This window comes from Lucilia cuprina, chromosome 3 (genome assembly GCF_022045245.1).
Source record: "Lucilia cuprina isolate Lc7/37 chromosome 3, ASM2204524v1, whole genome shotgun sequence".
In the NCBI taxonomy this organism is placed as follows: Eukaryota; Metazoa; Arthropoda; class Insecta; order Diptera; family Calliphoridae; genus Lucilia; species Lucilia cuprina.
In genome coordinates this window covers 36,711,849-36,732,675 of record NC_060951.1, presented here as the reverse complement: position 1 = coordinate 36,732,675, position 20,827 = coordinate 36,711,849, and the positions used below count along the sequence as shown (strand labels likewise).

Genomic DNA, 20,827 nt, shown 5'->3' with positions numbered 1-20,827 from the left:
CTTTAAATTAAACAAATTTTAAGAAATTTAGTTTCTAAAACCAACTTGAGATTTTCTCTAGCATGACATAAAAAACTAAAATTTTGCAAATTTTTTAACAAAATCCAATTTTTTTAGAATTTCTTTAGAGAGAAATTTTGTTTCTAAAACAATGTTGTGATTTTCTCTAGCATGCGATATAAAAGAAAATCATTTCAAATTTCTCCTAAAAACTTTAAAAGCGTCTGTCATGTGTTAAAAATAGAAAAATTTAATAAATGTCATTTAAAAACCTTTTAATTTTTGCAATTTCTTTAACAATTTCCTTTAAATTAAAAAAAAATTAAGAAATTTTGTTTCTCAAACCAACTTGAGATTTTCTCTAGCATGCGATTAAAATGAAAATTAACAAATTGCTTTAAATTAAATAATTTTACAAATTTCATTTAAAAACCTTAAAATTTTTGCAATTTCTTTAACAAATTGTTTTAAATTAAAAAAATTTTGAGAAATTTTGTTTCTCAAACCAACTTGAGATTTTCTCTAGCATGCGATAAAATACAACAATTTCTTTAACTTTAAACAAAAATTTAAATTTCTAAGAATTTCTTTAACAAAATTTTTCAATTTAAATAAGTTTCCTAAAATATTTCTTGTAAAAACAACTTGAGATTTTTCTCTCTCATGCGTTAAAATTTTAAAATATACATAAAACAACAAAAAAAAATCCTTAAAAAATTGCCTTAAAATTGCTCATAATTTCTGCTTAAAAAAATAATTGAAACAAAAATCTTTCTAAAGCATTTGCCAATTTTCTATTTAATGTTAAAATTATCTTTTTACGCTTAATTACAATTTTGTAAATATTTCTTATACACTTGACACATTGACATTAAATGGCGCCACTTAAAAGACAGCCAAATGAAAAAAAGCACCAAAATAATTTGTTTGTTTTTTACATTTCTACAAAAACTTATAAAAATTACTTAGCAAAAGTTATCATATAACTTTAAAAGAAAACCTAAAACCTCCTGCCGGAAATGCTTACTTAAACATTTAAATACAAAAAAAAAAAAACTTTTTTTTAATGTTTCTTTTTTAAGCCTACGTTGCAAGCCATTGAGGCGCCAAATTGCATTTAGCAGATTCCTACACAAGCTATTTTGAAAAAAGCAAAAAAAGTTTTGATGTAAAGTAATGTGTCAATTTTATCAAATTGCTTTGGATTTTTTTTTGCATTCGCTCTCTCTCTGTGTTTTTTTTTAAATAAAATACAAAGAAAACTTAACCTACGCTTTTAAGTTTTCTAGTTAAAAGCGGCTGTTAGACGCCACTTTTAAACCGAAGAGGTGGGCTAGGTTACCATCAAGCCAAATAAAGAGAAATGCAACAAAAATCTTAAACAATTTTTAAATTTTATAAAATTTTCTTTAGCTTTTTTTTTGAAATTTTCTAAAATTTTTTTTTAAATTTTTTTAATTTTTCTAAAATTTTCTTTATTTTTTTTATTTTTCTAAAATTTTCTTTATTTGTATGTTTTCTCAATTTTTTTTCTAAATTCATTGAGTTTTATTACTTGTTTATATATTTGCAATTTTTTGCTTTAAAATTTTTTATTTGAAAAAAAAAATGTTTGTTTTTTTTAAAAAGCTGTCACCAAGTTTCCTTTTTCATTTACAATTTCATAGCAAAAAATAAAATAAAATTCTCATGTGCATGGACTACAAAACTAGTAAACAATTCATAAATAAACAATATTAAATAAATATTTATTTAAAAAAAAACTTTTTTCTATTTTTTCAAACAACAACAATAAAATTAATTTAAATAAATTTTTCTCTTTGAACAACTATAAAAAGGTGTTGAAAAAAAAAATATTTTTATAATAAAATACTAACGGTCGGCGACCTCAATAATAAACTATAATTTTAAAACACTTAATAATTTTATCAAACAAAAAAAATTGAAAAAAAAAACTTGTAGGTGTAAAACTGCAGTAGCCAAATATGTTAAATATTTATTACACAAAAAATTTATAAATTATTAACAACAAATTTTTTTTGTTTTGCAAAATTCTTCTTGGCGCCAAAATAATTTACATTAAATTTTATACAATTTGTTTTGTTTTATTATTTTCTCTCAAAAAGAAATACGCAATTTTATTTATATTAACTTAACTACTTTCTTGTTTGTTTTAATTTATTGTTTATTAATTTAGAAAAAAAAATTAATTAAATTATTTATATTTATTTTAATTAAAATTCAAATTTAAAAGATGTTTAACTGTTAAGCTAATTTAAATACTGGTTTTAATTTTAATTATAAAAGTTAAATGCTTTTAAATTGATTTAAATATTTCTGGAATTTTTAATTAATTTTATAAAGGAATTAGAATTTAAAAGAAAATTTTTAGTTTTAAATAATTTAAAAAAATTCCAAAAATTTTAATAATTTTTGTTTAATTAAAAGAAATCTTTGGTAAAATGTTTAACAAGCATAAACATACGTTTCAGTTTAAATTAACGTTTAAGCAGAAAAACAAACGCTTAAGCTTACAATCAACACTTAGGCAACAGTTTTAAGCTCTCTCTCTCCCTCTCTTTCTCTTTTAATAAACGCAGCAAGCAATAATTAAAAAGTTTAATACAAATAACTTGTTGGTCATATAAACACAAGTTTTAAACAACGCTTAAGCAAATAACCAACAGCTAAGGGTTAAGCAAAAAAACCAACACTTCAGCTTAAAATCAACATCTTTTTCTCTCTTTCTCTCCGTTAATAACAGAGAAATCAAACGTTTAATTAAAAGAAAACTTTAAACTTGTTTAAAACAACATTGAACCAACAAAACACTTAAGCTCAATCAACATCATCAACCCTTAAGCAAAAAACCAAACACTTAAGCTTAAAATCTACATTAAGCTTAAAAGCAACATTTTTAGCAATACTCAAAAGCTTTCTGCTAATAATATGGAATAAACATTAATCAAAAGTAGAACAAAATAATGTAAAAGCATAAGCAATAGCAAAATTTTCTTTTACACTTAAGCTGCTGTGTTTAAATAGACTTTTGCTTTCATTTTACAGTTAAAGCACTCTCTCTTTCTCTCTGTTTCTTTAAAGAAAGAGAAATAGAAAAGAGCAAAATTTTTATTAAAAGAAAACTTTGCTTAAACGTTAAGAAGAAACAATTCAGCTTAAAATCCCACACTTAAACTAAAAATGCAACACTTAAGCTTAACATTCCACACTGAAGCTTAACACTCAACACTTAAGCTAAGAATTTAACACTTCAGCTTAAAATCCAACACTTAAGCTTAAATTTTAACACTTGAGCTTAACATTCAACACTTAAGCTTAGAATTTAACACTTAAGCTTAACATTCAACACTTAAGCTTCGAATTTAACACCTCAGCTTAAAATTCAACACTTAAGCTTAGAATTTAACAATTCAACTTAAAATTCAACACTTAAGCTTAAAATTTAACACTTGAGCTTAACATGCAATACTTCAGCTTAAAATTCAACACTTAAGCTTAACATTTATGCTCTAATTTTAACACTTAAGCAACACTGATAAGCCATTTAAACAAAACAACGTAACACAACTCTCTTCTACACACACACGCTCTCTTTAGCCCACCACACTCTCATCTGCAACATAAACTCTTAGCTTACAAAAAAAATATAACTGTTAAAGCTTCCTCTCTCTTTCTCTTAATCAAACTTTTATGACAGTAAAAGTGTAATAGTTTCAAAATGGCGGGGGCAAAACAAAAACAACAACAAAAAGCTTAAGAAAAATAAGAATGAAATCTTTTGAAAAAAGAAATTTAAAGAAATTTATTAAAAACCGCTTAATTTTCTAGAGATTTTAAAGATTTTTTCAATAAATTCAAGAAAACTCTTTAGGAAATAAAATATAGATTAAAACTAAAGCTAAAGAAACAAATTAACAAAAAACAAACAACAAATATTAAAAAAATAATTAAAATAAAAAAAGAGTTTAATTTTCACTCTCTCTCCCTCTTCCCAATAATCTTCAACTTGATCAAGTATATTCTTTTAGTTTTTATTGTTATTAATATTTTTTCAAGTTTGGCGCCACTTAGATTTTGCGTGCGAATATTTATTATTAAATTATGTATATTTCTTTTTATTATTATTATTTTTATATAAAAAAATTTTTTGTTGTTATTTGTTATTTTTCTTTGGTTTAAGTGTTTAAAGTCAGAAAATTATAATTATTGTTGTTGTTTAAGCTTTAGTGAGAGAAAAAAAGTTGTTGATTAGAAAATTAAATAACAATATTATAATAATTATTAAAATAAACACACACACACAAAAATATGAACAAAAATTATTAAAGTAAAATAATGAAATTTTAAGTAAAAAACAAAATTTTAAGGTTTTTTTTTCGTTTTAAAAGAGAAAAATTTATATATATGTAAAAATTATATTTTAAAAGTAGGTTAATGTTAAATAAACAATTAAATTATAAATTTAATTGAACAAGTAATAATAATAATAAAAATTTAATTTATTAAATTTTTAATTGAAAAATATTTAATAAATTTTTATTTTGTTATTAATTTCTTTTCTTTTTTTTTTAATTTTCTTTTTCTAGTTTCCGAATGTCAATTTGGCAAAACTTTGCGTGAATTGGGCTCGACCTGGTATGCCGATTTGGGACCACCATTTGGTGTTATGTATTGCATTAAATGTGAATGTGTGGCGGTAAGTTTTTAAGAAAAAAAACCAACAAAAACATCAAAACATTATTTATTATTAATTATTAATAATATTTTTTCTAGTTTTTTTTTTTTTGCTTTTTTCAAATTGTGCGTTTTTTTTTGTTAAGTTAAAATGAGAAATGATTAATGAGCTTTTTAAAGGTCTTTTAAGAAAAAACATGTTTTTTTTAATTTTCTTTAATTTTTTCTTTTTTTCAATTTAAAAAAAAAAATATTTGCAAAAAACAATAATTTCAACACGAAAGAAAAATTTTCAAAATTTTTTGTTTTTTTTTATAATATTACGCATTATTTTTAATTTTCTTTATTTTTTTTTTAAATTTTTATTTTAATTTAAATTAATTCTTTTCTTTAATTTTTATAACACTTGCTGTAATGTCTTGTTTTTGGCCTCGTTTTGTTTAAAAAGAAAAAAAATTATATCTATAGTTTAATGCAAAATCAAGTAAATTTTTTTAACAAGAACAACGAAAACAAACATTTAATTGACGCCATAAAGTCTTTTTTTAGTCTTGTTTTGTCTGTGTTTTTTTCGTTTTTATTTTTGTTGTATTTCTTCTTCTGGGTTTAATTTTAATCATGATTATTTTTATATATCTAGAGAATACTACTTTCAAAGGCCCTTTAAAATAAACTGCATTCAATTTTATTTTATGTAAAAATTTTCTCTAATTTCTTCAATTTTTCTTAAAAATTTTTAAACAATTTTTAAAAATTAATATAAATTCTTTGTTAATTTCTTTAAAATTAAAAATTTTATAACTTTTAGAGAGATACCAATGTACACACTACAAAAAAAAAACCTTAGTTTGAAGTTTTCTCTTTAAAATTATAGAAGTTATGGGCAAAAAACGTGTTTAACCTCAAAAAAAAAAAAAAAAAAAAAAAAAAACTTGAAAATTTTCAGAAAATTTTATGAAATTTAAAAAGCAGACAGTGTGCACACAACAAAAAACCTTAATTTGAAGTTTTGTCTTTAAAATTATAGAAGTTATGGACAAAAAATATATTTAACCTCAAAAAAAAAAAAAAAAAAAAAAAAAAATTCGAAAATTTTATAAAAATTAGAAAGCAGACAGGGTGCACACAGCAATAAACTTTAATTGCAAGTTTTTTCTTTAAAATTTTAGAAGTTATAAGCAAAAAACGTTTTTAACCTCAATAAAATTAAAATATTTTCCGAAAATTTTATAAAGTTTAGAAAGCAGACAGTGTGAACACACCAAAACTCTTTTCTATACAAATCTAAATGACCTTTGAACTGTGAACACTCAAAAAAAAACTTAAATTCAAACATTTCTATTCTAAATTATAGAAATTATGGATAAAAAACGTTTTTAACCTCAAAAAAAAAAACATGAAAATTTTCAAAAAAATTTCACAAAATTTAGAAAGCAGACAATGTGAACACACCAAAACAACTCTTTTTATAACAAATCTCAATGACCTTTGAACTGAAAACAACAAAAAACTGAAAACACTCTTAAGTAATATTCAATTTTATTGAAAAACTTAATTTCTTTTAATAAAAATTGTTCTTTTTCCTAATTAAAATTTTCAGAAATATTTAAAAAAAAATCCAATAAGCAAATATCATTTTTTAACTACAACAACATCTAAAAATTTTTTCAATAAATAAGAAAAAAAATTTATGAGTTAATTAAAAATTATGAAAAACAAATGATTTTCGCCAAAAACAGACAGTCGTAAAAAAAGCAAAAAAAAAAAAAACGAACAGAAAAAAAATTCTATATAAATAACTTTATAGAAAAAAAACAAAATAATGATTTTATTTATTTAATTTGTGCTTCCAGGTTCCTAAAAAACGACGCATTGTGGCTCGTGTTCAATGTCGCAATATTAAAAATGAATGCCCGCCCGCCTTGTGCGATGATCCCATACTGTTGCCCGGTAAATGCTGTAAAACTTGTCCCGGCGATAAAAATAATGGTAAGTAATTTATTTTAAATTGTTTAACTCATGTTTTTGATTTTCTTTTACTGAATGAATCATTCATAATTTTAAAATCCCTTAAAAAAAAAACAACAACAACAAAATTTAAAGAAAAATTGCAAAATTTTTCATGTATATTTCATTGTATATTTCAAAATTTATAATCGCTACATAAATCATAAAATATTTCAAGCATTTAAAAATAAATTGTCTGCTAGATTAAGCAAAATAAAAAGAATATATATATTATATAGATTTTCTTTTTTGGACTCATAGAAAAATGTTTAATGTTGTTGTTTTTTTGTCTTAAAATTTACTTATATTTTTTAATATATTTAAGTCAATTTCTTGTATTTTTGCAAAATTTTTATAAAAGATTTTTGTCGTTTTTGATCATAATAAACATATTTCATCCAATTTTATGGGCAGCGAAGAAAACGATTTTTTTTTTTTTGCAAAAAAAAAAAAATCGTCTGCTACACACACACACCCTTACGCAGTGAAATTGTCCACTCGAGAGTGTATATTTTCAATGACAAAATTTTTGCAAAATTTATTTATATATTTTTTTCGTTAAAAGTTAAACAAGCAGACAGACAGACACTTTAATATATATTTTTTAAGTTTTTTTTTAAAATTTATTAAAACATAAACGAAAACACGTAAAAATAGAAATTTTTTCTCCAAAAAAAAACTTTAACCAAAACATTTGCTTTTCATTAAAACATTTAAATCACAAATTTTCAAAAATTTTTAAATTTTTTTAAAAAAAGCTTAAAGCTTTTCTTAAAACTTTTTTAAAATTCGAAATTTTTTTTAATTAAAAATAAACAAATTTCTAAATATTTTGCCTTAAATAATTAAATTTTTATTTAAAAGCTTTAAGCTTACTAAAAAGCTTTTTTGAAAATCTCAAATCTTCTTCAAATTTCATAGTAAATAACAAATTTCCATTTAAATTTCTTAAAATTTTGTCATAATTCCTTAAATTTTGTTAAAAAGCTTTAAGCTTTCTAAAAAAGCTTTTTTATTTTTTTTTAACTTTTTCACTTTTTTTTAGTTTATATTCTTTAGTTGTTGTTTCATTTCATAAAGTTTTCAAAATTTTCTGTTAATTTTAATATAAAACTTTTAAAAAGCTTTCATTTCTTTAACAAAAAAAGCTTTTACACCATTTTTCAATATTTTGCCAAATTTCAAAAATTTCTTTAATGTTAAATTATTTATCTTAAGATTTTGTATAGATACCAGTTTTAATTAAACAATTTTCTATTTCTAAGAAAAATAGAAAGCTTTTTTTAAATAAGCTTTAACAAAAAGCCTTTTTTGGGGAAATTTTAAAGAATTTCTCAAATTTCTTTGTTATCAAGTCTTAAGTTTAAAATTTAATTTATTTTTGCACAAAATTTAACAAAAAACCTTAAAGCTTTTGTTTAAGCTTTTGCTTATTTAAGAGATTTCTAGCTATTTTTCTATATTTTCTTAAAGCCTTTGGTTGTAGTTTAAAAATAAACTTTTCTAAAGTGTCTAAGCTTTAAGATTTTGTTAAAGCTTGAAGCTTGTTTTAAAAGCTTTTTGTTTTAATTACAACAATTTTCCAGAATTTTGAAGGAAATTGTTAAAAATTTCTTTAGTGTTTTCATATATTCTTTTGCCTTAGTGTTTTAGCTCCTCCATCCCACCCTACCATCTTAACACTTAAAAGTTTTATTGGTTGTTATTGTTGTTGTTTTTCTTGCAAATTAAAGAAAAACAAAATTAATTTCTCTAACATCTGCTGGTAAATTGTTAATTTTTTATGTTTCTTTTTTTTTTGCAAAATATTTTTTTTAATTTAAATTGGCGTCTGTCTATTGTTTTTTTTTTCTTTCCTAAATACGACGTCAATCGAAATTGGCTAAAAACAAATTTATCAAATACCTTTTGAAATAATCAACTTTAACAACACAATATATTTTTTTATGCGTAAAAATTTTTTTAGTTAGAAATTTTCAAAAATAAATTCAGTTTTTTTTATAAATATAAAAAAATTAACCTTATTTCTATAAGTAATTTTATGCCTGAATAGCATACATAATTATGGCAAAAAAAAAAGACTTTGGAAATTAAAATTGGCGTCATCCAATGAAATTAAACTTTGTTTTTTTTCTATAAAGGTGTGTGTGAATGTGGTTTTTTAACAAACAAAAAGTTTTGAAAATTATAAAAAAAATGTTTATAATAAACACGTTTGCATAGTTTAAATAAATTGTTTAACTAAATATGTCTGCTCTTGAAAGTTGGTTGAGTCATGTTGTAAAGATTTTGCAGAAATTTGATCATAAAGCTCAAAAAAAGGGCGTTACTTTTAGCACTCACTTCTTTTTTCCGTAATGTAAGGAATTTTTCTTTTAAAAATCGTAAGTCTTTGCTGGGCTTTAGAAAAAAATGTTATCTTGTTTTTTGTCTTATCATTTGATCTTTTAAGTATTATTTGTTGTTGTTTTTTGGCCAGCCTAACTCTCAACTTGGGTTTGTTTAAAACTTATTTTTCATTTGTGTACAAAAAAAGGCTGCGTTTTGAGAAAAGTGTGAAATGAATGAATGAATTTTATTTGCAAGATAAATGATTTTTATTTTTTTTTTTTTGTTCATTTAAGAATGATTAATAATGAACAATTTTGTTTTTGTTGTTCTTAAGAAAATTAAAATTAAAAACACAAAAATTTTCTTTAAATTTTCCAACAATTTGAAATTTTTTTTTTTAATTTTTTAAAAAATTTCCAAAATTATTTTCTTTAATTTTATTAAAAATACAATAATTTTCTTTAAATTTTCAAATAATTTCAAAAAATTGTAATAAAATGTTTAACAAATTTACAACAACTTTTTCTTAAATTTTATAAAAAACACAAAAATTTTCTTTAAATTTAAAAAAAAAACTCCAAAAATTTTTTTTAAACAATTTCAAAATATTTTTTAAAAATTTCCAAAAAATTTGGCTTCAATCAAATAATTTTAAAAAATTGTAATAAAATGTTTAACAAATTTACAACAACTTTTTCTTAAATTTTATTAAAAACACAAAAATTTTCTTTAATTTTAAAAAAAAATCCAAAAATTTTTTCAAACAATTTCAAAATATTTCTTAAAAATTTCCAGAAAATTTGTCTTCAATCATTTTTTAAAAAATTTCCAAAAATTTTGTCTTTAATTTTATTAAAAACACAACAATTTTCTTTAAATTTTCTTACGTTTTCCTAAAATAAAATTAAAACAAAAATTTTAAAATTAAAGAAAATATGTTTCAAAAATTTTTAAAAAATTTTCAAAATTTTTTCCTATTTGTTTTTTTCAAATTTAAACCAAAAAAAGTTTCCAAAAATTGTTTCTTCAATTCTTAATTAAACTAAAAAACTAACAAAATGTAAAAAAAAGAAATCTCAAAAAAAATTTTAAAATTTTAAAAAAATTGTAAAAAAAAATAAAAATTTAAAAAAAATTTCAAAAAAATTTCAAAATTTTCTTTAATTATTTTTAAATTTAAACAAAAATTTTTTTTATTATAAAAAACAATTTTCTTTAAATATTCTCACGTTCTTTTGAAAAATTAAAAAAGTTCTAAAAATTTCTAAATATTTTTTTCTTAAAAAAAATTTTCAAAAAATTTTTTCTTCAATTCTTTTTAAATTAAAACCAAAATGTTTTTAATTAAATTAAAAAAATACAACAATTTTGTCATAAATTCTTTTAAATTTAAACCAAAATTTTCTAAATTAAACTAAAAAAAAATTTAAGAATTTAAAAACATTTATAAATTTTAAAAAATTTAAAAAAATGTTTAAAAATTAACAAAAATTTCCTTTTCAATTTAAAATAATAAAAAAAATTAAAAATTTCCTTTTTCAATTTTTTTTTATTTTAAACAAAAATTTTCTTAATTATTTAAAACAATTTTTTTAAATTTCCCTAAAAAAAAATTCTTAAATATTTTTGAAATTTTTTAAAAATTCCTTAAAATTAAAAAAAAATTCTAAGAAATTAAAAAAAATTACATTTTAAGCCGACATTTTGTTTAAACCTTATTTAGGTTATTTTCTTTTTCTCTAGTTAAGGTTTAAGATAATTTACATTATCAGTTAAGCATCTTAGATTTTATGGGTTTTCTTTTGATGTCGATGTTTTTTTTTAAGGAAAATCCTAGAAAATATTGTCACTTTATTTCAAGTTCATTGACAAAAGACGCCTTTTTTTTATTATCTTTCAATGAGTTTAAGATCAATAAAATAAAGATTTTTGTTTTTATTTTGGTGGGGAAAAAAAATAAGATTAGTTAGTAACATTTAAAGACCTAAACTGGACTCCCTGCTGGTTAAGAATAAGAAAAAGGTAAAACATAAAATTCCTTAAAATGAGATAATTTAATAAGCGTTAAAATGCTCGAGTTATGTCATTATATCGAGAACATAAAGAGGCAAGGGGACAAAAAAAATCTATAGTTTATGGTTGCTTGTTGGTTGTAAGGTATTGGTAGTAGGGGTTCAGCATAAATTATAAAACTAAAAGAAGAAATATTAAGTAGTTGCAAGAGTTCCTTAGTTAGTTAGGTTTCATGCTGTAAATTTTAATGATAATGATGACAATGATGAGCCACAGTCAGTCAGTGAGAAGAAGCAAAAAAATGATTTGTTAAGAAAGACCTTAAATATGTTGTTGACAATAATTTTAAGAATTTTTAGCTTCATTGAATCGTTTTTCTTTTTTTTTTTCGTTTCATTTTAATGACCATTTATTGTTCATACATATTTTTCAATTATAAAGAGTAAATGACTTTTTTTGGTTTTAATATGGTTGGCATATTTTTGTCATAACCAAATTTGGTTTGCTGCTAGAGGAGACTGTTATGCCATGCCAAGTCAACTTACTTTAATACTATGTTTAGTTTTTCCAACAATAAACTCAACAACTTCTTTTGATGTGAGTGTTTCTGTTTTTATTTTTTTTTTCGTTTGTAGACATTTTGCAATTTTTGCTTATAAAGGAGTTTTACTACTCTAGTCATATTTAGTAATTGTGGCCAACTACTAGTAGATCGATCGATCGAGCCAACCACAACTTAAGTTAAGCAGTTGTTGTTGTGCGCTGCTAATGTATTTGGTATGATTTAACTTGTTTTTTTGATTCTTCTCAATCTTATGATAGCCAGAGAGTATAAGAAAAACTTTGAAATAAAACTATTATGGAAACGAGTTCATGTTTTTGTTGTTCATCATCAACATCATCACAATGTTGATGATGATGATGATCGTCAACAGTTTAGGCACTTATGCCTAAACTGATCTCAAACAAAAACTCTTATAAAAAGTGAAAATTTGCTTTACATTTAAAAGAATTTTTATTCCACAATTATAGACTCCATCTAATAATAGGTGTAGAGTACAACGATAAACCAGTTCCCTTTTTTTAAAAATAATAAATAAAAAAAAATACTGATCATGCTAAACTTACCTTTTAAGGTTTCCCCAGCTAAATAAGCCTGCAACAAAGAAATTATAAATATTTGAAATATTTCAACAATTTTTTTATAAGAAAAAAAGTAAAAAACTACAAATAAAACAATGTTTAAAACAAGAAAATTTCTTAATAAATCCTTAGAGCTTTAAAGTCCAGCAAAAAAAAAACGTTTCTTTACTATGTACCAGCAAAGGCCAAAAACCACAGGAGGTGACTATAAAAATGCTTAAGAGATTAAGCCACACAAGTTGTGTGAAAACTTTAGCTTTAACTGTTACAATACAACACAACTTTTTAAAGTAAGCAATTGAAATTTTAAAAAAGAAATATTAAATTATTAAAATTATTAAGTTTAAAAAAGCTTTAATTCAATTAAAAAGCTAAACTAAGAGAAAATCTGCAAAAAAATTTCAAAAATTCTTTTAAATAAGGAAAAGTAATCGGTAACCATTAGGATCAAAAGTTGTAAAAAGTGATATATTTTTAACACCTAAGCGTAGTTAACAGTAAAACTAATATTATTTTAAATTTTTAAACAAATTTTTATAAATTTAAAAAAAATTTATAAATCTTCAAAAAATTTTTGAAAATTTTAAAAAATTTTAAAAAAATTAAAAAAAAAATGTAAAAATTAAAAAAAAACTTTGAAAAATTAGAATTTTTATATATAAAAAACTTTTAAAATGTTTGTTAAAAAGATTCCCATAAAACTGCCTTAAAACGGTTGCAAAATTCTTTTAAATAAAGAAAAGTAATCGGTAACCATTAGGATCAAAACTTGTTAGAAATGAAATATTTTTTAGGCCTAAGCATAGTTAACAGTAAAACTAACATAATATCAAACTTTAAAAACAATTTTAAAAATTTTAAACAAATTTTTTAAATTTTCAAAAAATTTTTTAAAATTTTTAAATTTAAAAAAATAATTAAATAAAAAAAGTAACCTTTAAAAAAATCTTTGAAAAAATTCGAATTTTTGCTCTTAAAAAAACCTTTAAAATAAAATTTAAAATATAAAATTATGAAAAATATAAAAAAGTAATCGGTAACCATTAAAACCAAAATTTTCATTTAAACAAATTTTCACCAAATTTTAGCAACATTCACACTTTAAAGGCTTTAAAAATTGTTAAAATTTGTTATTAAACGAAGTAATACAAAAAAGTAATCGGTAACCATTAAAACTTAAATTTCATTTAAACAAATTTTTATCAAATTTTAACAACTTTCAGACTCTAAAGGCTTTAAAAATTGTTATATTTTGTTATTAAAAACAAATGACTTAATTTAGAAAAAGTAATCGGTAGTTAATCTTTCTTTTAGCAACAACAACAACAATATCATTAAGGAAAAGTAATCGGTTACTACTTTTTGCCAAAACTGGAAAATGTTTAATAAAAACAACTTAAATCGTTTTAAAAATACAATTACCTTTAAAAAGTTATAAAATAAAAACCAAATTCTTCTTGAAATTTAAAAGAAGTAATCGGTAATCGGTTTGCAAAAATAAGTTTAAAAAAAAAATGATTTTAAACAAAAAAATTTTAAGATTTTTAATTTTAAGATCTTTAATTGTTAATAGAGAGAATAGATTTAACCAACCCTGGCTTTTTATAAAAGCTTATAATAATAAATCATGACCACAATGTTTTCAGGAATTTAACAGTTTATTATGGAAATACCAACAACAACAACAATAAGCCAACTTGTTTAATAAAATATAATTGGTAAAAAAACAAGTTTTTCTATAAAAAGAAAATCTTAAATAATTGAAAAAAATTTTAAAGAAAATTTTCTTAAAATTTAAAAGAAATTTTTAGAAAATTTCCTTAAAAAGGTGTGAAGAGAAATTTTTTAAATCCTTTTTTATTTAAGCCACAAAAGGAAATCCGGTTTATTATTTAACAAAATGTTGTTTCCAATAACTGAAAATTTTCTTTTATGGCAACAATAACTCAGTGGGTAAGGTAAACACCCTCATAAATTTCTGGATTTAATTATTTAACGACATTTTATTGTCATTTTTGTAACATGTCATGTTGAAGCGAAAAGAAAAGAAAAAAAAGAAATTCATTTGACAAGAAGAGGAAAAATGGTTTTCTTGTCAATGAAATAAATTGTTTCCGAGAATTATAGATTTTAAAGATTAAAGTTGAGAGAACAAAAAACATGATTTTCTTTAAAGTTGTTTTGTGTTACAAGATCATAAAAGAAAATAAGAAAACTGTAAGCATTGTGTAAAGGTATTAAGTTACTGTTACTAACCGTAACAATTTTTACCTTTTCTAACCTTAAAAGATATAAGAAAAATGATCATCATGATCATGAGAGAATGAAAGATCACGTGTATTTGATAGAAAGGCGGTAACTTGTTAGGGGGTATTATGTCAGCCAAAAACAAAAACGAATCCCAAGAAAGACACGTACGCACACACACAGACTCACAGTAGGGAATTATTCAAAGTGTAAGTGTATATATGGGATGATCGGTTTACTCCTCTATTCACACATATTTTTTCTTTATATTTCTCTTTACTTTCTTCCGTGGATTCTTTCTCCCAACGATAAATGAGTTTTGAAAGATTTTGTTAGAAACAATAACCCTGCAGGTGATTTAGAATAGAGAATTTCCTGTTTAAATGTAAACCCAACAGATTCATTCAGTTATTCATAATATATAAACTATTCTTCTTGTTAAATACTGTTGACATTTTTATGACTAATTTTTACTAATTTATAATTTTATTTTTCTTTAATTCTAGAAACCGATGTCGCTTTAGATACACCGGCACCAATTGAAGAAGAAGAGCGCAATATGAAACGTAAGTATTAAATACTGTAGATCACTCTCTCTCCCTCTCTTTTCTATAACTCTCTTTTTCATTGATCCTTAAATAATCCTTTTTTATGTCTTATCTTAAACTTTTAGATTTCGCTGCTCTCCTTACTGGTCGCACTTCTCATTTTTTGAAAGGCGAAGAAATGAAAGCCATGTATACCACTCATAATCCTCATAATATAGTGGCCACTGGTCGCTTTATGTTCCATAAAAAGAATCTCTATTATTCCTTCTATACATCGGCTAAAGTTAATCGTCCTCGTGCCATACAATTTGTCGATGATGCTGGCACTATTTTGGAAGAACATCAATTACAATTGCCTGCTGGTCCTCAGTCGATCTATCAAAATGTTACCGGTAAAATCTGTGGTGTTTGGCGTCGTGTGCCTCGTGATTATAAACGTCTTTTGCGTGATGAACGTTTACATGTTGTTTTACTTTGGGGTGGCAATAAATTCCAAACTGAATTGGCTTTAGCTGGCAAAATTGGCAAATATACTGCTTTACAATCTGAATTGTTTAGTGCTCTTATGGAACCTGCTCCCGGCTCTAAGTCTGAATTGATGTCTGGTTCTGGTGGCACTGCCATAGTCTCGACCAGCAGTGGTGCTGCCTCTTCTATGCATTTGACTTTGGTTTTCAATGGTGTTTTCACACCGGAAGAATATATGGATGCTCCTGTCAGCATACGCATTGAATCACCCGATCGTCGTGAGATTGTTTTGGATGAGGTACAAAAGGTACGCAAACCCTCCTCGGAAGTTAATGTTTTGGAAATCTCTTCTCCCATTTCTATACAAAATTTGCGCCTCATGTCTCGTGGCAAATTGCTATTGACCATTGAATCGAAAAAGAATCCCAATTTACGCATACAAGGTCATATTGTTACCCGCACTACATGTGAAATTTTCCAAACTTTATTGGCTCCTCATAATGTGGAATCGAAAGCTAAAAGCAGTGGCTTAGCTTGGGTTTTCCTTAATACCGATGGTTCTTTAGCCTATAACATTGAAACCGATCAGGTTAATGCTCGTGATCATCCTGAGATCAGTTTGATTGAGGATTTGGGTAAGAGGAAGACCATGTTGGAAGACTTGACCCCCAGTTTCAATTTCAATCAAGCTATTGGTACGGTAGACAAATTGGGTCCTAAAGTTGTGGAATCTTTGTACTCTGGAGACTTAGGTGTTAATATTGCTATTGAACATGAAACTAGCTTGATCAGAGGTCGTTTAGTATCACGTCCAGTGGCTGATGCCCGTGACTCTGCAGAACCTATTTTATTGAAAAGATCTGATAACTCAGTATCCGCCCCCAATCATGCTATGGGCATGGCTTGGCTATCCATTGACAATGAGTGTAATCTACATTATGAAATCACTTTAAGCGGTTTTCAATCTCATGTCCAAGACTTACAAATCTATTTGGAAGAGAAACCTATTGAGGCTATAGGCGCACCAGTAACACGTAAATTATTGGAAGAATTTAATGGTTCATATATGGAGGGTTTTGTCTTGGGTATGCCCTCTAATGAATTGGTAAAGTTGGAATCGAGTGTTTGCTATTTGGAAATACATTCGAAAGATAAAAAGGAATTGTTGTTGAGAGGTAAATTAAAATCGACGAAAGTTCCCGCCCATTGTTTCCCCATTTACACCGACAACAATGTACCCAATGTATTTCTACCCGGCGATCGTAATGATGATGTTTTAATTACACCCGACACTAAATGTTTCCATTCGGGAAGATTCTATGATGAAACCGAACAATGGCGCAGTACTGAGGATACCTGTCAAATGTGTGCCTGCCAGAGAGGTCATGCCACCTGTGAACCCATCAAATGCCCTGTTATACATTGCAAAGTCAATGAGGAATTGGTGCAATTAGAGGGTGAATGTTGTGCCATGTGTGTGCCACAGAATTTGAATACCAACAAGGAAGTGGAACATAGCAAACGAGGCTGCCGTTTAGGTGATCAATTCCATTTGGCAGGTGCCACTTGGCATCCTTTCTTGCCACCCAATGGCTTTGATACTTGCACCACTTGTACTTGTGATGCTTTAACTTTAGAAATCAGATGTCCACGCATGGTATGTCCACCGTTACAGTGCAAGGAAAAGGATGCCTATAGACCAGACAAAAAAGCCTGCTGTAAAGTATGTCCCGAAGGCAAAATCTCCTCACGCTCGGGTGGCAATAATAATCCCAATGTTTTACAAGATCAAGCCTCCTCTAAGCCCAATGTTCGCTCCACCGAAGAGATTTTACAACAAGGAGGCTGTAAGGTGGTTAATAAAATCTATGAAAATGGACAAGAATGGCATCCCGTTTTGGCTTCTCATGGTGAACAGAAATGCATTAAATGTAGATGCAAGGTAAGTTTTTTTTAGAAAATTTTTAAAAATTGAAAAGAAACTAATTTGCAATTTTTTTCTCTCTCTTTTAGGACTCCAAAGTCAATTGTGATCGCAAACGTTGCTCACGCTCCACCTGTCAACAGACTAGAGTAAGCTCGAAAAGAAAACTCTTTGAGAAACCAGGCAGTGAGCCAGCCATTGATGAATGCTGTTCCTCACAATGCAAAAGACCCCGTAGACATCACCGAAGAACCCAACAGGCTGCAGAACAACATCAGCAGCAACAACAACCAAAGAAAGCAGTCAGCAGCTGAATTGCTTAAGCGTATAAAACCACAAAAAAAGTTAAGAGATTTTAAATGAAATCCATAACTTTTTGGAGAGAAAGTTTTAATCAAAATACGTTTTTAAGCTTAAAGGAAAAAAATTGAAAATTTATATTAAAAAAAAATCGAATTTTTTCTACAACAACAATAACAACAGCAGCAAACTACTTCTTTGTTAAAAAAAAAATAAAAATAAAACTTTTAAATACACAGAGAGAAATTCTCTTATGTAAACAGCAGCAGCAACAGCAGCCTAGAAGAGCTAGAGATTTAGTTTTAAAAAGCCGCATAATTTATGAAAAAATTATATTTTTTGTTTATTTTTAGAGAGTTAACTACACTTAACTTATACTTTTAGAAAAGCATATAGAAAAAAACGATATATCTCTAGGTATTAAAATACACTTAAAAAAATATTTTAAATTGAGAAAAATAAATACCTATACCAGTGCAGTAGTTTAAAAAGAATTTAAATTATTTATATTAAAAAAACACTTAAGCAAAAGAGAACAATTTTAAAAAATATATGAAACTACTGTGCATTACAGTTTCTTTTTTATAAAAAAGGATTTTTTTATTAATGAAAAAAATCCTTTTTTAAAAAAATTAATAAACAATTGCAAATTTTTTTTCTAGAGAAAAAAAATAAGTAATAAAATTTGTTTTATAAAGAAAAAATTTAAAAACAACATATATTTATATATATAAATAGAAACACATCCCAAAAGTTTCGACTGATTGACTGAATGGCAACTTTAGTTTTAAGTTTAAAAAAAAAGAAAGAAAAATATATTTTACTTAAAAAATTTATTATTATTAATATTAATTAAAAAAAAACTTTGTTTTTACTAATAAAATTAATTTAAACCAAACACACACACAGACACACCCACCCACTCTCTCACACGCCCTTTCTTAAAAAACCATGCCCCTTTTTTAATTAAAATAAAGGAGGCGTGGACTTAAAGAGAAAAATATTAAACACTGAAATCACAGTTTTTTTTAAAAAAGAAAAAATTCCTTAAAACATCTGCATAACATTTAAAACATTTACATTTACACTTACATATCCACTCATTACAAAACATACATTGTTGTTATATTTTTATTAAAAAAAAAAATTTAAAAAATATAAATATTTCTTAATTATATTTTAAAAATATAATTAAAAGAAATTTATAAAATTTGCTAAAGAAATTTGTTTAAAAAAATTTTTTTTTAAACAAAATGTTTAAAATTTTGGTATAATTTTTTTATACTTAAACGAAGAAAAAAAACTTAAAACATTTTAAACTACACCCCCCCCCCCCTCCTTACTTACAAAAATACTTAAAAAAATAATTGTATTAATTTAATTTTTTTTAAATGTTAATATTTTTTTTTTTTAATTGTAATATAATTTTTATTTTTCTTGTAATTTTCTTTTATTTTGTAAAATTTTCTCTTATATTGTACAATTTTTTTTAATTATTATTATTTTATTTTCCTTTTTTTAAATATTAATTTCTTTATATTTGTATTATTTTATTTGTTTTTAAAAACTATATATATAAAATCCAACAATCGCTACAAAAAAAAATATAAATATCCTTTATAAAATATAAAAAAAAATCAAATCTTTTGTTTATTCCTCATAAATGCATAATATATCTCCACCCCCAAAAACTTCAATATTTTCTAACAACCGCTCTTCAATTTCAAAAAAACCTTTACCAAATTGTTTTATTTTATAATTTTTAATTATAATTTTTAATTATTATTTTTTTAATTTTTTTATATGTTTGTATTATAATATAAAAAAAAAACAAAATAGTTGTACTAGTTTTTTGCATCATTTATATATTTACTATAATTATTATTATTATTTTTTAATAAAAAAAAAACTATTATATTTATTAAAAGAAAACTTCTGCAGCATAAACAAAAAGTAAACAAAACAACAACAAAAGTTAACATAACTTTATTGAAAATGAAAAACAAAAAAAGCAAAATAAATAAAAAATAAAAACTTAATTTTATAAATACTGAAATAAAATAAATTGCATTTGTGTTTTTATTTCAAAAGGGATTTGAATTTATATAAGAGGAAGACTCTCTCTCTCTCTAGAGATAATTTGTAAAGAACTAGCCACCTTACTAGTTACTAAGTAGTAGTTTTATATCTATGCAGTATTTCTCTTATTCTAACACTCTCTCTTATTCCAAAGAGCAGATCAGCAACACAGAACTGACCACCTAACTAGTTACTTGGTAGTAGTTTTATATCTAAACAGTATTTCTCTTGTTCTAACTCTTTCTTACTCTAAAGAGCAAATCAGTATTAAAGAACAAGCTACGTTACAAGTTACTTGGTGGTAGTTTTATATCTAAGCAGTATTTCTCTTGTTCCAACTCTCTGTTTCTCTCTTTCTCAATCGGGAAAGCAAATCAGTACCAAAGAACCAGTCACGTTACTAGTTAGTTTTATATCTGCGCAATATTTCTCTTGTCCTAACTTGCTTTCTAACTCTAAAAAGCAGATCATTAACAAAAAAACTAGCCACATAGCTAGTAACTAGGGTGTAGTAGTTGCAATTCTGTACAATAGTTGTGTTTTTTTTAATCAGAGAACAGATTAGTAAAGTAGAACTAGACATTTTACTAGTTACATGGTGGTAGTTATACTTCAGTGCTTTTATTTAAAAGAAATTTAATTAGTGGAGACTGCAGAGAACAAATCAGTTATCTAGAACTAGACACATAACTAGTTACTTAGTTGCAGTTGATTAGCTTGATTAGCTTCTCCTTCTGAATTGAAAGCTAAAAGCTAGTAACAAGCGTAGTAATATTTCCGTGCATTAGTTGTTATTATTTAAAAAAAGAGATTTAATTAGTGGAGACTTCAGAGAGCAGATCAGTAACGTAGAACTAGAACATAACTAGTTACATGTTTGTAGTTATATAGCTGTTCAGTTTCTTTTGTGTTCTAACTCAACAGAGGGAGCTAGAACACGGAAGTGATGGCTTCGAAAGTGATGGCTTCGGAAGTGATGGCTTCGGAAGTGATGGCTTCGGAAGTGATGGCTTCGGAAAAGCAGAACAATGATAAAGTCATGATCTTACTTTTATGATAAAAGAAAGTGTTA

General features: G+C 24.5%; 2 protein-coding genes across 2 annotated transcripts in view; one reads left to right on the top strand and one right to left on the bottom strand.

Moving 5' to 3' along the window:
• The window catches only part of LOC111691210 (dorsal-ventral patterning protein Sog), a 33,708-nt gene extending 15,538 nt beyond the window's left edge, over positions 1 to 18,170 (top strand). Inside the window, exons 2-6 of the mRNA XM_023453863.2 lie at positions 4,608 to 4,717; positions 6,549 to 6,684; positions 14,943 to 15,002; positions 15,110 to 17,394; positions 17,466 to 18,170. Coding sequence (XP_023309631.2) covers positions 4,608 to 4,717; positions 6,549 to 6,684; positions 14,943 to 15,002; positions 15,110 to 17,394; positions 17,466 to 17,690 — 2,816 coding nt within the window. The 3' untranslated portion in view covers positions 17,691 to 18,170. The remainder of the gene's footprint in view (positions 1 to 4,607; positions 4,718 to 6,548; positions 6,685 to 14,942; positions 15,003 to 15,109; positions 17,395 to 17,465) is intronic.
• LOC111688392 overlaps positions 12,086 to 20,827 on the bottom strand; it is a 59,668-nt gene continuing 50,926 nt past the window's right edge. Inside the window, exon 4 of the mRNA XM_046946917.1 lies at positions 12,086 to 12,202. Within this exon, the coding sequence (XP_046802873.1) occupies positions 12,086 to 12,202 (117 nt within the window). The remainder of the gene's footprint in view (positions 12,203 to 20,827) is intronic.